Source organism: Panthera leo (assembly GCF_018350215.1).
Source record: "Panthera leo isolate Ple1 chromosome Y unlocalized genomic scaffold, P.leo_Ple1_pat1.1 chrY_random_Un_scaffold_90, whole genome shotgun sequence".
In the NCBI taxonomy this organism is placed as follows: domain Eukaryota; kingdom Metazoa; phylum Chordata; class Mammalia; order Carnivora; family Felidae; genus Panthera; species Panthera leo.
Window position 1 is genome coordinate 40,041 of NW_024962244.1, and position 13,556 is coordinate 53,596.

The 13,556-nt window shown below is 34.0% G+C and overlaps 1 protein-coding gene across 4 annotated transcripts in view; it reads left to right on the forward strand.

Annotated features, from left to right (window-relative positions):
- The window catches only part of LOC122212889 (gamma-taxilin-like), a 116,525-nt gene that overhangs the window by 35,038 nt on the left and 67,931 nt on the right, over nt 1-13,556 (forward strand). Inside the window, exon 4 of one of the 4 annotated variants that reach the window (XM_042926879.1) lies at nt 2,021-2,377. The exons of the other annotated variants lie outside the window; for them this stretch is intronic. Within the exon in view, the coding sequence (XP_042782813.1) occupies nt 2,021-2,116 (96 nt within the window). The 3' untranslated portion in view covers nt 2,117-2,377. Of the gene's footprint in view, nt 1-2,020; nt 2,378-13,556 lie in introns of those variants that run through there. 4 annotated transcript variants of the gene reach the window in all.

The window sequence follows — 13,556 nt, forward strand, 5'->3', positions numbered from 1 at the left end:
CTTAGAGTGGAAGTTTTGAAACTTTCTGTGATCAGTAGACCTGGTGTATATAAGGCTTTTGTGCTTATTCTCATGAGGAGTGGTCTGCCACTCTTTCCCAGGCAGATTTATCCTAGTGAGGATGCACATTCAGTGTGCATGGGGGCAGGCCTTGGTAGGCTAAGATGGATTTAACAGATATATTTGAACATTTCATCCTAAAATGGCAGAATAACCATTGTTTTCAAGTGCACATGGCATGTCCTCCAGAATAGATCCCATCTAGTTTACACTCAGACCTTTAGAAGTACAAATATATTGATATCAGGTCATGCAAGTTTTCCTACCACAAGACAATGTAACTTGAAGTCCACTATGAGAAAAATTGTGGAAAGACCACAAATTCATGGAGGTGAAACAACATGCTATTAAACAATGAATAGGTCAACCAAGAAGTTAAAGAAGAAATTAAAAAAAATACATGTGGAAACAAATGAAAATGAATGCACTATAGTGCAAAAGCTTTCAGATGGAACAAAAGCAGTCCTGAGGAAATTCTATGGCAATACAAGCCTACCTGAAGTAGCAAGAAAAATCTCAATAAAACACTTAAGCTTACACCTGAAGATAATACAAAAAGAACCACAAATGAAGCCTAAAGCCAAGAGGAGAAGACAAATAATAAGGAGTAGAACAAAAACAAAACAAAAAATAAATAAAATAAGACAAAAACAAAACAAAACCCAAATAATACAGAAATTAAAAAGGATAAAGTAGATCAACAAACTAGGAGCTAGTTCTTTTGAAAGAATCTATAATATTGATAAACACCTAGCCAGACTTATAAATAAAAGACACAAATTAATAAAATCACAAATGAGATGGGTGAAATCACACAAAAAAAAACAGCACAGAAATACCCACAATTAGAATATTAGGGAAAGGTATAGCCAACAAATGGGAAAACTAGAAGAAAGGGATAAACTTATTGAAATAAACTACCAAAACTGAAACAGGAAAGAAAATGAAACATAAGCAGACTGATTACCAGCAAAGATATAAAAAGAGCAATCAAAAATCTCCTAACAAACAAAAGTCCAGGGCCAGATATCCTGTAATTTCCCAGAGAAGTTGTACCAATCATTTAAAGAAAACTTTATTTTACACGTAACTATAGTTATCAAACCATTCCAGAAAAATAGAAATGGAAGTAAAAACTAAATTATTCTATGAATCCAGCATGACACTGATACCAAAACCAAAGACCTCACTAACAAGGAGAATTACAGGCCAGTATTTTTGATGAACATGGATGCACAAATTCTGAACAAGATACAGTAAATCAAATTCAAAATACATTAAAATACATTCACCATGCTCAGGTAGAATTTATTCCTTGAATGAAGGGATCGTTCAGTACTCACAGTACTAGTTAAAAGAACCGTTTACCATGATCAAGTCAGGATTTTTTCCTGTTTTGCATACGTGGTTAAATATTTGCAAAACTATCAACGTGGTGGGTACACCACATTAATAAAGAATAAAGTCATTATGATCCTTTCAATAGCTGCAGAAAAAACATTTGACAAAGTACAATATCCACTCATTATAAAAATCCTCAACAAAGTAGGTTTAAAGACGACATACCTCAACATAATCAGCAGGGGACAGAGATTCACCTACATGGGTACTTTTTTGCTCCTTTTAGTAGTGCTACACCATAGATTCTACACACTTTTCAAGAATGGGGCTATTTCTCAGGGATAGAGACTTTAATCCAGAGGAGAAGAGCAGGTTCATTAAGTCCATTAAGACTGGATATTGGAGTGCATGAGTGGCTTAATCAGTTAAGCATGTGACTCTTGGTTTCGGCTCAGGTCATGATCTCACAATAGTAAGAACAAGCCACATGTTGGGCTCAGTGCTAAGTGTAGAACCTGATTTGAATTCTCCCTCTCTCTCTCTCTTTCTCTCTCTGCCCCTCCCATACTATCAAAATAAATAAACATTTTTAAAAGCAGTCTTTGGTGTTAAATTTCAGCGACATGCCAAAGAAAAAATGCAGGAGAGTTGTGGCACCAGACAAGATGACTGCCTTAGCCATTCTGAAGGACTGCCTGAACAGCAGGGGATGTAAGATCCCTGTTCTAGGTATGAGAGATTGGGGTGGTGCCATTTTCCCTGGAACACCAACACAGTGGGAATTCAGAGAGCAACATAGAAACCCTCAGAGGAGGCATATCCAATTACACCTAACCCCACTTGCCAATCACCATGGCCGACAGCTGCATATTTGCTGGGGCAAGACTGTCTCAGAGCCAAAGCATCCAGCCTCCCCTCCAGAAAACCAACACAGTCAGCATCCCCATACACCAAGTGTACTAAAATCAAGTGCTTCAAAATAGCACCTACAGTCCCCTCCCTCCCTCCCTCCCTCCCTCCCTCCCTCCCTCCCTCCCTCCCTCCCTCTCTCTCTCTCTCTCTCTCTCTCTCTCTCTTTCTTTCTTTCTTTCTTTCTTTCTTTCTTTCTTTCTTCTTTCTTTTTCTTGTAATGAGGCTAATAGTTTCTTCTTTGTTGTTTTCATTTTCTTTTCTCTTTTTTTTGATACAGACATTTTTATTATTTACTTTTCCCTTCTTCCTCTCTCAGTTTTTCTTTTCTTTTATTCTTTCGAATAAGTCTTATAGTTTTTTTTTTTTATTCTCTCTCTCTCTCTCTCTCTCTCTCTCTCTCTTTTTTTTTTTCTGTTTTCCTTTCCTAATTTTTTTTCGATCAGGGGTTCCCACCCCAAACAAACTAAAACACACCTAGTTAAATTCCAAACACTCTACAACTGCAAGCAAGGAGAAGCTCTGCAGAGAACTGACCTATGGGAAAGTACAGCTAAAAGGCAACAGCACAGAAGTCATTCCTGAAGTTTCAGGCCCTGGACAATGTATGACCTACTTTAATATAGTAATACTCTTAAGTACAAGAAACATATCAAACTTTTAAAACACACAAAATTTAGACACTTATACAAAATGGCAAGACAGAGGAATTCTCCCCAAAAGAAAGGCCAAGAACAATCACAGCCAGAGACTTTGCTCAAAGCAAAAAGTAAGCAATATATCTAAACAAGAATTTAAAACAACAGTCATAATACTAGTAGTTGGGCTTAAAAATAATATAAAACTTTGCTGTAGAGATCAAAGACCTAAGAACTAGTCGTGATTAAATTAAGAATGCTATAACTGGGATAAAAATCACACTGGAAGCATAGGAGGGAATAGGTGAAAAAAAGATAAAAATATGGGAAAAATAAAAATAAACTATTAGATCACAAGGGTAAACTTAGGAAACTTAGTGATTTTATAAAAATAAAACAATATCTGTATTATAGGAGTCCCAGAGGAAGAACAGTAAGAAAAGAGGGCAGAAGGTTTATTTGAATAAATTACAGCTGAGAACTTCCCTAACCTGGATAAGGAAAGAGACATTCAAGTCCAAGAGACACAGAGAACTCACCTCAAAACCAACAAAAACATGTCAACAGCACAACGTACCGTAGTGAAACTTGCAAAATACACAGATAAAGAGAGAATCCTGAAAACGGACAGGGACAAAATGTCCTTAACCTGCAAGGGTAAAGACATAGGGTTAGTATCAGACTTTGTTCACTGAAATTTGGCAATCAATGAGGGAGTGGTAAGAATATTCCATGGGTAAAACGGGAAAAATATGCAACCATTTGTTTTAACCAGCAAGGCTGTCATTCAGAATAGAAGGAGAGAGAAAAAGTTTCCCAGACAAACAAAAACTAGAGGCGTTCGTGAAGACTAAAGCAGCCCTGTAAGAAATTTATATTGGGACTCTCTGAGTAGAAAGAAAAAAATAAAAGACCAAAGAACAAAGACTATTAAGGACTAGATAACTTGACCTGAAACACCAAGACTACAAGTAGCGCAATGGCACTAAATTAGTATTTCAATAATTAATCTGAATGTGTATCGATTAAAATCTCCAATCAAAAATATAAGTTATCAGAATAGTTTAAAAAAAAAAGATCACTCGATATTCTGCATACAAAGAACTAATTTTTGACCTAAAAACACTTGCATAAAGATAGTGAGTGGATGAAGAACCATCTATCATGCTAATGATGGTCAAAAGGAAGCCAAAATAGCCATCCTTATATCACACAAAATAATTAAAAAAAATTTTTTTAATGTTAATTATTTTTGAGAGAGAGAGAGACAGATCGAGCATGGAAGGGTCAGAGAGAGAGAGAGGGAGGCACAGAATCGGAGCAGGCTCCAGGCTCTGAGCTGTCAGCATAGAGCCCAATGGCGGGTTTGAACTCATAGACTGCGAGATCATGACCTGAGCTGTAGTTGGCCGCACAACTGACTGAGCCACCCAGGTGCTACCTTTTTTTTTTTTTTTTTTTAATTTTTTTAATGTTAATTATTTTGAGAGAGAGAGAAAGCAAGCATGGAATGGGCAGAGAGAGAGAGAGTGAGACACAGAATCAGAAAAAAATAATTTTAAAACAAATCCTATAACAAGAGATGAAGGAAATAAAAATTAATGAGCCCACCCATCAAGTAGAGCTAACGATTGTGAATATTTATGTCTGCAACATGAAGAACACAAATATATAAATCAACCGATTACAAAGATAAAGAAACTAATTGATAACAATACCATAAAATAGGAGACATTAATACTCCACTTATAATGATGGACAGGTCATCTAAGCAGAATATCAATAAGGAGACAATGACCTTGAATGACACACTGGACTAGATGGACTGAGCACATATGTTCATTGTATTCCATCCTAAAGCAGCAGAATATACGTTCTTCTCAAGTGTACATGAAACATTCTCCAGAATAAATCACATACTGGGTCACAAATCAGTTCTCAATAAGTACAAAAACATCAAGGTCATGTTCCATACCGTATTTTGATATCATAATACTGTAAAACTTGAAATTAAGCACAAGAAAAAAATTGGAAAGCTCTCAAATACTTAGAGGTTAAAGAACATCCTGATTAAAATGCATGGGTTAACCAAGAAGTTAAAGAAGAAATCTAAAAAGTCCACAGAATCAAGTGAAAATGAAAACATGACAATCCAAACATTGTAGTACACAGCAAAGGCAGTCCTAAGAGAAAAGTATATTGCGTTTCAGGCCTATATGGAGAAGAAAGAAAAGTCCCTACACAACCTAGCTTACACCTAGAGTAGCTAGAAAATGAACAGCAAATAAAGCCTAAAGCCAACAGAAGGGAAATAGTGAATATTAGAACATAAATAAATGATATAGAAACAAAAATGAAGCAACAGCAAATTAATTAAGGAATTTATTCCACTTACAACTGCGTAAAATACAATAAGGTACCTAGGAAGAAACCTAACCAAACAGGTAAAAGATCTGTACTTTGAAAAAATTGAACATGTATGAAACAAAAAAAGAAGAAAAAAAGGAAAACCATTCCATCCAAATGGATTAGAAGAACAAACATTGTTAAATATCTATACTACCCAAAGTAATATATACACCTAATATAATGTCTTTTAAAAGACCAGCAGCATTTTGAACAGAACAATAACAAAATTTGTATGGACCATCAAAGACCATGTGAATAGCTTAAACAACCCTGAAAAATAAAAGCAAACATGGAGATATCATGATTCCAGAGTTCAAGCTGTATTACCAGGCTGTCATCATCAATGCAGTAAGGTACTGGCACAAAAACAGGTACATAAGTCAATGAAACACAATAGAAAACCCAGGAAACCCAAAAATGGACCCACAACTATATTGACAACTAATCTTTGAAAAACTGGGAAAGATTATCCAATGGAAAGAAACAGTCTTTTCAACAAATGGTGTTGGAAAAACTGGACAGTATCATGCAGACAAATGAAGAGCACTTTGTTACACCGTGCTAAAAAATAAATTAAAAATGGATTAAAGACCTAAATGTGAGAAAGGAAACATAGGGAACAATCTCTTTGACCTTGGCCTTATAAACTTTTTCCTAGATATGTCCTATCTATCATCTATCTGTCTCTCTATCATCTATCTAACTATAGATTTAAATGTATTTATTTAAATATTACTTATGTAAATATAGATTTATTTATAAATAGATAATGCATACATATATATATACACAGTGGAATATTACTTGCGATCTAAAAAAATGAAATCTTGCCATTTCCAACAATGTGAATGGGACAAGAGTGTATTATGCTAAGCAAAATATATCAGTCAGAGAAAGACATATATCATATGATTTCACTCATATTTGGAATTTAATAAACAGGTATACATAGGAGAGGGAAGAGAAAATAAGATATAAACAAAGAGGAAGGCAAACTGAGGGTTGCTGGAGAAGAGTGGGTAGGGGAAGGACTAGATGTGTGATGGGCATTAAGGAGGGCACATGTTTTGAGAATACTGTGTTTTATATGTAACTGATGAATCCCTAAATTCTACTACTGAAACCAATACCAGTGTATATGTTAACTAATTTGAATTTAAATCAGATATTGGAAAGAAAAAAATGTCTTCTGACAACAATTGTAAACAACCAGAAATCAGTAAGAGGTAACTTGAAAATATACAAACATATGGAAATTAAACAATTTAATTAATTAACAATTTAATTAATTAAACCATTAAGTCAAGAAGAATTCAAAAAGTAAAGTCTGGAAAACATCTTGAAACAAAAATAAATGGAGATACAACATACCAAAATGAATAGAGTGCTAAAGCAGTTCTGAATGGAAAGTTTATAGTGATAAACATAAACTAATAAAAGGAAACTTCTCAAATAGACAACTTTACAACTCAAAGAACTAGAAAATAAACAAATTAACCTCTATTTTATCAATATGAAGGGATTTAATAGAGTGGAAATAAATATAAAAGAGTTCCAAAATACAATAGAAAATATCAACAAAACTAAGAGATGGTTTCTCAAAAGATATTGTAAAAATATTTAAATATTTATTTATTTTTGAGACAGAGACAGAGCGTGAACGGGGCAGGGGCAGAGAGGGAGAGAATTTTATTTTCTTTATTTAAATTTTTTAATGTTTATTTATTTTTCACAGAGAGAGAGAGAGAGAGAGAGAGAGAGACAGAGCATGAGCGGGGGAGGGGCAGAGAGACAGGCAGATACAGAATCAGAAGCAGGCTTCAGGCTTTGAGCCATCAGCACAGAGCCTGACACGGGGCTCAAACCCATGAACCATTAGACCATGACCTGAAACAGTCAGATGCTTAACTGACTGAGCCACCCAGACACCCCTCAAAAGAGAATTTTAAAAGATAAAGTTGACAAAACTTTAGATAGACTAACAGAAAAGGAGAAAGAACACTCAGATATATAGTGAGAAATGAATGAGGAAATGTTACATTGATTCTTACAAATACCTAATATAAAAGATTAATATGAAATGTTCTAAGCCAACAAATTTGATGACCTAGAAGAAACGGATAAATGACTAGAAACTAGCAAACCATGAAGAATCAGGATGAAGAGAAAACCTAATCAGACCTAAAATCCGTAAGGAGACTTTAAACTATTAAAAATCATAGTATGGTACTGGCATAAGTATGGACACATATAACAGTGGAAAAAATAGAGAATCCTGAAATGCACTGAGACCCCTCCCATATTCAGTCAACTATGATTTGACAGGCAGCTAAGAAGAGTAAATTGGAGAATAATAGTGTCCCTAAAATTTGGAAAATTAATAATCACATACTGAAGTAAAATTGGGTCCCTATCTTACACCACTCACAATAATGAATAAGTGGACTGCAACTTAAACATAAGAATTTGTATAATAGCAGTTGTGTAAGTAAACATAGAGATGAAATTCCTCAACATGGAGTGGGCAATAGGTTTTTGATCATCATACCTAAGGAACAAAGAACAAGAAAAATTAACAGTCAAAACTATATAAAACTCAAACCTTCTGCACAGCTAATGATTGATGAAAGCTATGGAATGAAAAAGGATATTTGCAAAATGCATTTGATAAGAGAATAAAATACAATCTATATTTTATGTATTGGAATAGATAACTTACATAGATACATATATAATACAAAATAAAATAATCATACTAATATGTAAACTTAATATATACATGTAATTACATATATAATATAAATTTCAAGGGTGTATGGGTGGCTCAGTCAGTTAACCATCTGACTCTTGATTTCAATTCAGGTAATGATTTCATATTTTGTGGGTTTGAGCCCCACATTGGGTTTTGCTAACAGCATGCAGAGCCTGCTTGGAATTCTCTGTCTCCTCTCTTTCTGTACCTCCCCACCGCTATCATGGGTGATTTCTGTCTCTCTCTCTCTCTCTCTCTCTCTCAATATACATAAATAAACTTAAAATAAATTTAAAGTAATACATACCTTTAGTGAAACACAAATCAAATATATATGTATAGCATATATATAATAGTTATATTATTACATAATCATATCTTTAATATGAATATTTAATCACATATTAAAATTATAAGTTATATTCTGTTATGTATTCACATATACATGTAAATATATACATATATAAATCAAATTACTATGTATCATCAGGAAAATTCAAATAAAATCCACAATAAGCTATCAGTTCACATCTGTGAGAAAGGCTATTATCAGGAAGACAATATACATGTGTGGCAAGGATGTGGAGTGAAAACCACTTTTATATAATGTTGGTGGGTATTGAAACAGGTCTGGCTACTAGGAAACATGGTATGGAGATCCCTCAGAGAACTAAACATAGAACTAATACATGATTCAGCAATTTGTATATATGCAAAGAAAATAAAAAACAGAAGGTCAAAGAAATTTGTACACTCACATGTTTATTGAAACATTTTTTAAAACATACAAGGTATAGAAATTTTCTGTACATCAGCAGATGTGTGGATAAACAAGTTGTGTGTGCACACAAGTGTACAGCTATGAGAAAAAAAAAGGAAATCCTGCTATTCAGGACTACAGTGATGAACACTGAGGATATTATGCTGAATGAGATATCAGACAGAGATAGGTCAATACTATATGATATCATGTAAATGTGGAATATGTAACAGCCAGATTCACAAAAAGTATGTAGAGTAATTATGGTTGCCAGAGGCCAGGGAGAAGGGATTTAATGTTTAAAATACAAACATGGCTCTTGTACATAAATAATACATGAAGTACCAATACAAAACCAACAATAGTTTTTTACAGTGATCACAATTACTGGTACTATGTTATGTTGTAAACTTCAAAGTTCCTGAGAACAGTTCTGAAGGGGTCCTATGATACCCGTACAATAATTCTTTGAAGGGGAGAGGAGTTAGCTAATGCCAGGGTAGTGATTGCATTGCCCTATTTAAATGTATCAAATCACCCATTCTACACTTTAAACTTACATAATGTTATATGTCAATTATATTTCATATTTAAGTAATCATCTAGGCTGAATTGATAAGATAGAAATATTATGGCAATCTGTTCACGTACATGTAGAACTGGAAATTTTCAAGTTAGAATTTTATTTTTTTTATTATTTTTTTTTATTATTTTTTTTTTATTTTTTTTTTCAACGTTTTTTATTTATTTTGGGGACAGAGAGAGACAGAGCATGAACAGGGGAGGGGCAGAGAGAGAGGGAGACACAGAATCGGAAACAGGCTCCAGGCTCCAAGCCATCAGCCCAGAGCCCGACGCGGGGCTCGAACTCACAGACCGCGAGATCGTGACCTGGCTGAAGTATCAATATCAAAATGGGTTTAAGGACCAGCTGACCCCAATGAAAGAACACTAATTCAAAGAGATGCAGGTACCCCTGTGTTTATAGCAGCATTACTTACAATAGCCACAGTATGGAAATGATATCTTGCCATACGCATGATATGGATGGATCTAGAGAGTATAATGCTAAGCAGAATAAGTCAGCCAGAGAAAGGCAAATACCTCATGATGTCACTCATATATGGAATTTAAGAATCAAAATAAAAAGAAAAGGGAAAGAATAAGAAAAGAGAGAGAGAGAGAGACAAACCAAGAAATAGACTCTTACCTATAAGGAACAGACAGAAGGCTCCCAAAGAGGAGAAGCAGGGAGAATATATTAAATAGGTGATGGCTATTTAGGGTTATTGCTGTGATGAACACAGGAATATATGGAACTGTTGATTCACTATATTGTGCACTTGTAAATAGTGTAATACTGTACGCTACATGAAATTAAAAAATAAAAAATAAAAGTTGTATTTTTAAAAATGAGTGAGTCCTTAAAACACTGAAGGAATGGTTAATATTAAGCCTTCTTAAAAATGTAAGCATAAATGACATATAATAATATATTAGTTCCAGTGTCCAGAACTATATGACAATTATGTGACTATATGACAATTATGTGCATTACTTAAGCCTCACCACCATAAATGTAGTTGCCACTTGTCACTATACACAGTTATCACAATAGTACTGATTAAATTCCCTATGGTGTGTTTTCCATCTCTGTGAATTATTTATATTACAGCTAGGATCTGTGGTTTATTTATTTTTTTCCTATTTAGGCCACACTTCACCCATTTCCACTCTGGGACCTACCAAATTTTTCTGTATATTTAAGAGTCTGTTAGGATGAGGAGGATGTTAGGATGAAGGAGGAGGGTGATCATGAATTGTCATTTCAATATGTTGGACAGCTAAAACTATCTACAAATAAAAATATGTAAAATACAGCAAATCAGAGCATAATAATTCAATAAGTGAAATTAAAAATACACTGGAGGAAATCAAGAACAGAATACAGGTTGCAGGAAACAGATCAGGGATATGATACATGGTAATGAAAAAAAAAACCAAGTTGATCAGCCAAAAAGAAAACAAATTTGAATAGGTTAATGTAATTCAGTGACACCAACAGAGGTAATAATGATCAATCAGTATAAAAATCTCAAAAGTGAAGAAAGAGAGAAATGCTAGGAAAGTGATTTGAAAAGGTAATACAGGAAAAAATTTGTCGGTAAGAGGATAGAAACACATATCCAGGTCCAGGAAGCACAGAGAGCACCTTAGAAGCCCTGTACCACCACACATAATAATAATACATATAGTAAAAATTACGAAAAGCAATGCAGAGAGACAATTTGAAAAGTGGCAGGATAAAAGCAACAGTTTCAGACATGAGAAGCTTCATTATGCTACAAGCTAATTTTTACAGCAGAATCTTTGTATACCTAAGAAGTGTAGCATGAAATATTCAAAATGTGAAAGGAAAAAAATAGGAATAACCCTACAACCAAGGTTACTTTACATATTTAAGAATCTGAATCTTTGTTTTCCTCCCTCTTTTGTTCCCCCGCCCCCCTTAGGCTCATTTGTTTTGTTTCTTAAATTCCATATATGAGAGAAATCATATAGTATTTGTTTTTCTCTGACTGACATTTTTGCTTACAAATTAGATCTCTAGTTCTATCCACATAGTTTGGTTCTCAGAGGGGAGGTGGGTGGGAGAATGGGTTAAACAGATGGTAGGGATTAAGAATTGCACTTGGTTTGAGCAGTGGGTTTGTGTGTAAGAGTTACATCACTAATTTATACACCTGAAATAATAAAAAACAACCAACAGACAAAGAGAGACGAATTATTGCATAAAGCAAATTTATCATTCACAATTGAAGGAAAGATAAATAGATATCCAAAGTAAAGGAGTTCATTGACTCTAAACCAGCCTTACAAGATATATTAAAGAGAATCCTGTTAGTGGAAAGAAGTCTGTAAGAAAAAACATATGAAAGGAAAATTTTTGAGTAAAATACAGGGAATGTAGTACATTAATCACTCACAAAGACAGTATATACATTAAAACACAAAAGTGGTAAAATCAAGGCTATTCACAAAACTTAGTCAAATGGTGGAAAGGAGAAAATGCAAAATGTGGCAAACATATACATAATACATGGAGATGAGTGTAAATATTTAGTGTTTTTGTTTATTTTTAGGATACTTATTTATTGTTATTTTATTGTTCTGTTATCTATATCTATATAGATATAGATAGATACGGAGATATATATCTATCTATATCGATCTATAGCTATATATACATCACTTCCCAGATGATTAGCAACTTGCACATCATATATATACATACGGATATATATGGATATATATATATGGATATATATGGATATATATATCCCAACAAAATTAGCATGCAATGTTACATTGATCTCAGGTATAAAATGTTAACGATTCAAAATTTCTCTCCATTTCTTGGTGCTTATCATGAAAAGATTGCTCTTATATGCCTTCATACATATTACCGATCATTCAACTCTTCTTCACTCTGGCCACCAAAACATTTGTCTGTCTCTGTCTTTTTCTCTTTTTTTCTTGTTGCTTGTTCACTTGTTTCTTAATTTTCCACATATGACTGAAATAATATATTTGTCTTTCTCTGATTGACTTATTTCTCTTAGCGTTATGTCCCCTTGCCCATCCATGTTGCTATAATGGCAACATTTTCATTCCTTGATGTCTCAGGAATATTCCTTTTCGTATGCACATCTTTATCCATTCATGTATACTTGGGTTGCTTCCCATCATGACTATTGAAAATAATGTATAAGGTATATAACTTTTTTAATTAGAATTTTTGTTTTCTTTGGATAATTACAAAAGTGGAATTCCTGCTTTATAGGTAATTATATTTCTGATTTTGGAAGAAACTCCATATTGATTTCCACAGTCCCTGTGACAATTTGCCTTCCCACCAACAATGCACAGGGGTTCTTTTTCTCCACATCCACACCAACACCTGTTGTTTCTTGGATTTTTCCTTTTAGCCATTCAGACAGGTGTGAGGTGATACATCAGTATAGTTCTGATTTACTCTTCCCAGATGATTAGCAACTTGCACATTTTTCCATGTATCTGTTAAGCATCTGGATATCTTCTTTGGAAAAATGTCTGTTCATGACTTGTTCTCTATTCTTAAACTGGATTTTTTTTTGGGGTATTGAGTTATATAAATTCTGTATATATTTTGGATATTAGCCCCTCTACATATGTATTTGCAAATGTCTTCTCCCATTTAGTATGTTTCTTTATTTTTTAATGGTTTCTGTTGAAGTGCAAATACTTACATTTCAGTTCCAATAATTTATTTGTGCTTTTATTTTTTTTTCAAAAATTTTAAACATTTATTCATTTTTGAGAGACAGGGAGAGACAGAGTGTGAGGGAGGGAGGGGAAGACAGAGAGGGAGACTTAAGGTCTGAAGCAGGTTCCAGGCTCTGAGCTGTCAGCACAGAGCACCAAGCAGGGCTTGAACCCATGAACTGCAAGATCATGACTTGAGCTGAAGTCAGATGCTTAACTGACTCAGCCACCCAGGTGCCCCTATTTGATGATCACTATGTTGAAACCCATGAATTAACCATTTCCACCTTCCCACTTTTTAGGTATGTCCTATCATATTTTACATCCTTTTATTTTTTGAATTCCTTGACTGCTTTGAGATATATTTATTTTTGTAAATTAA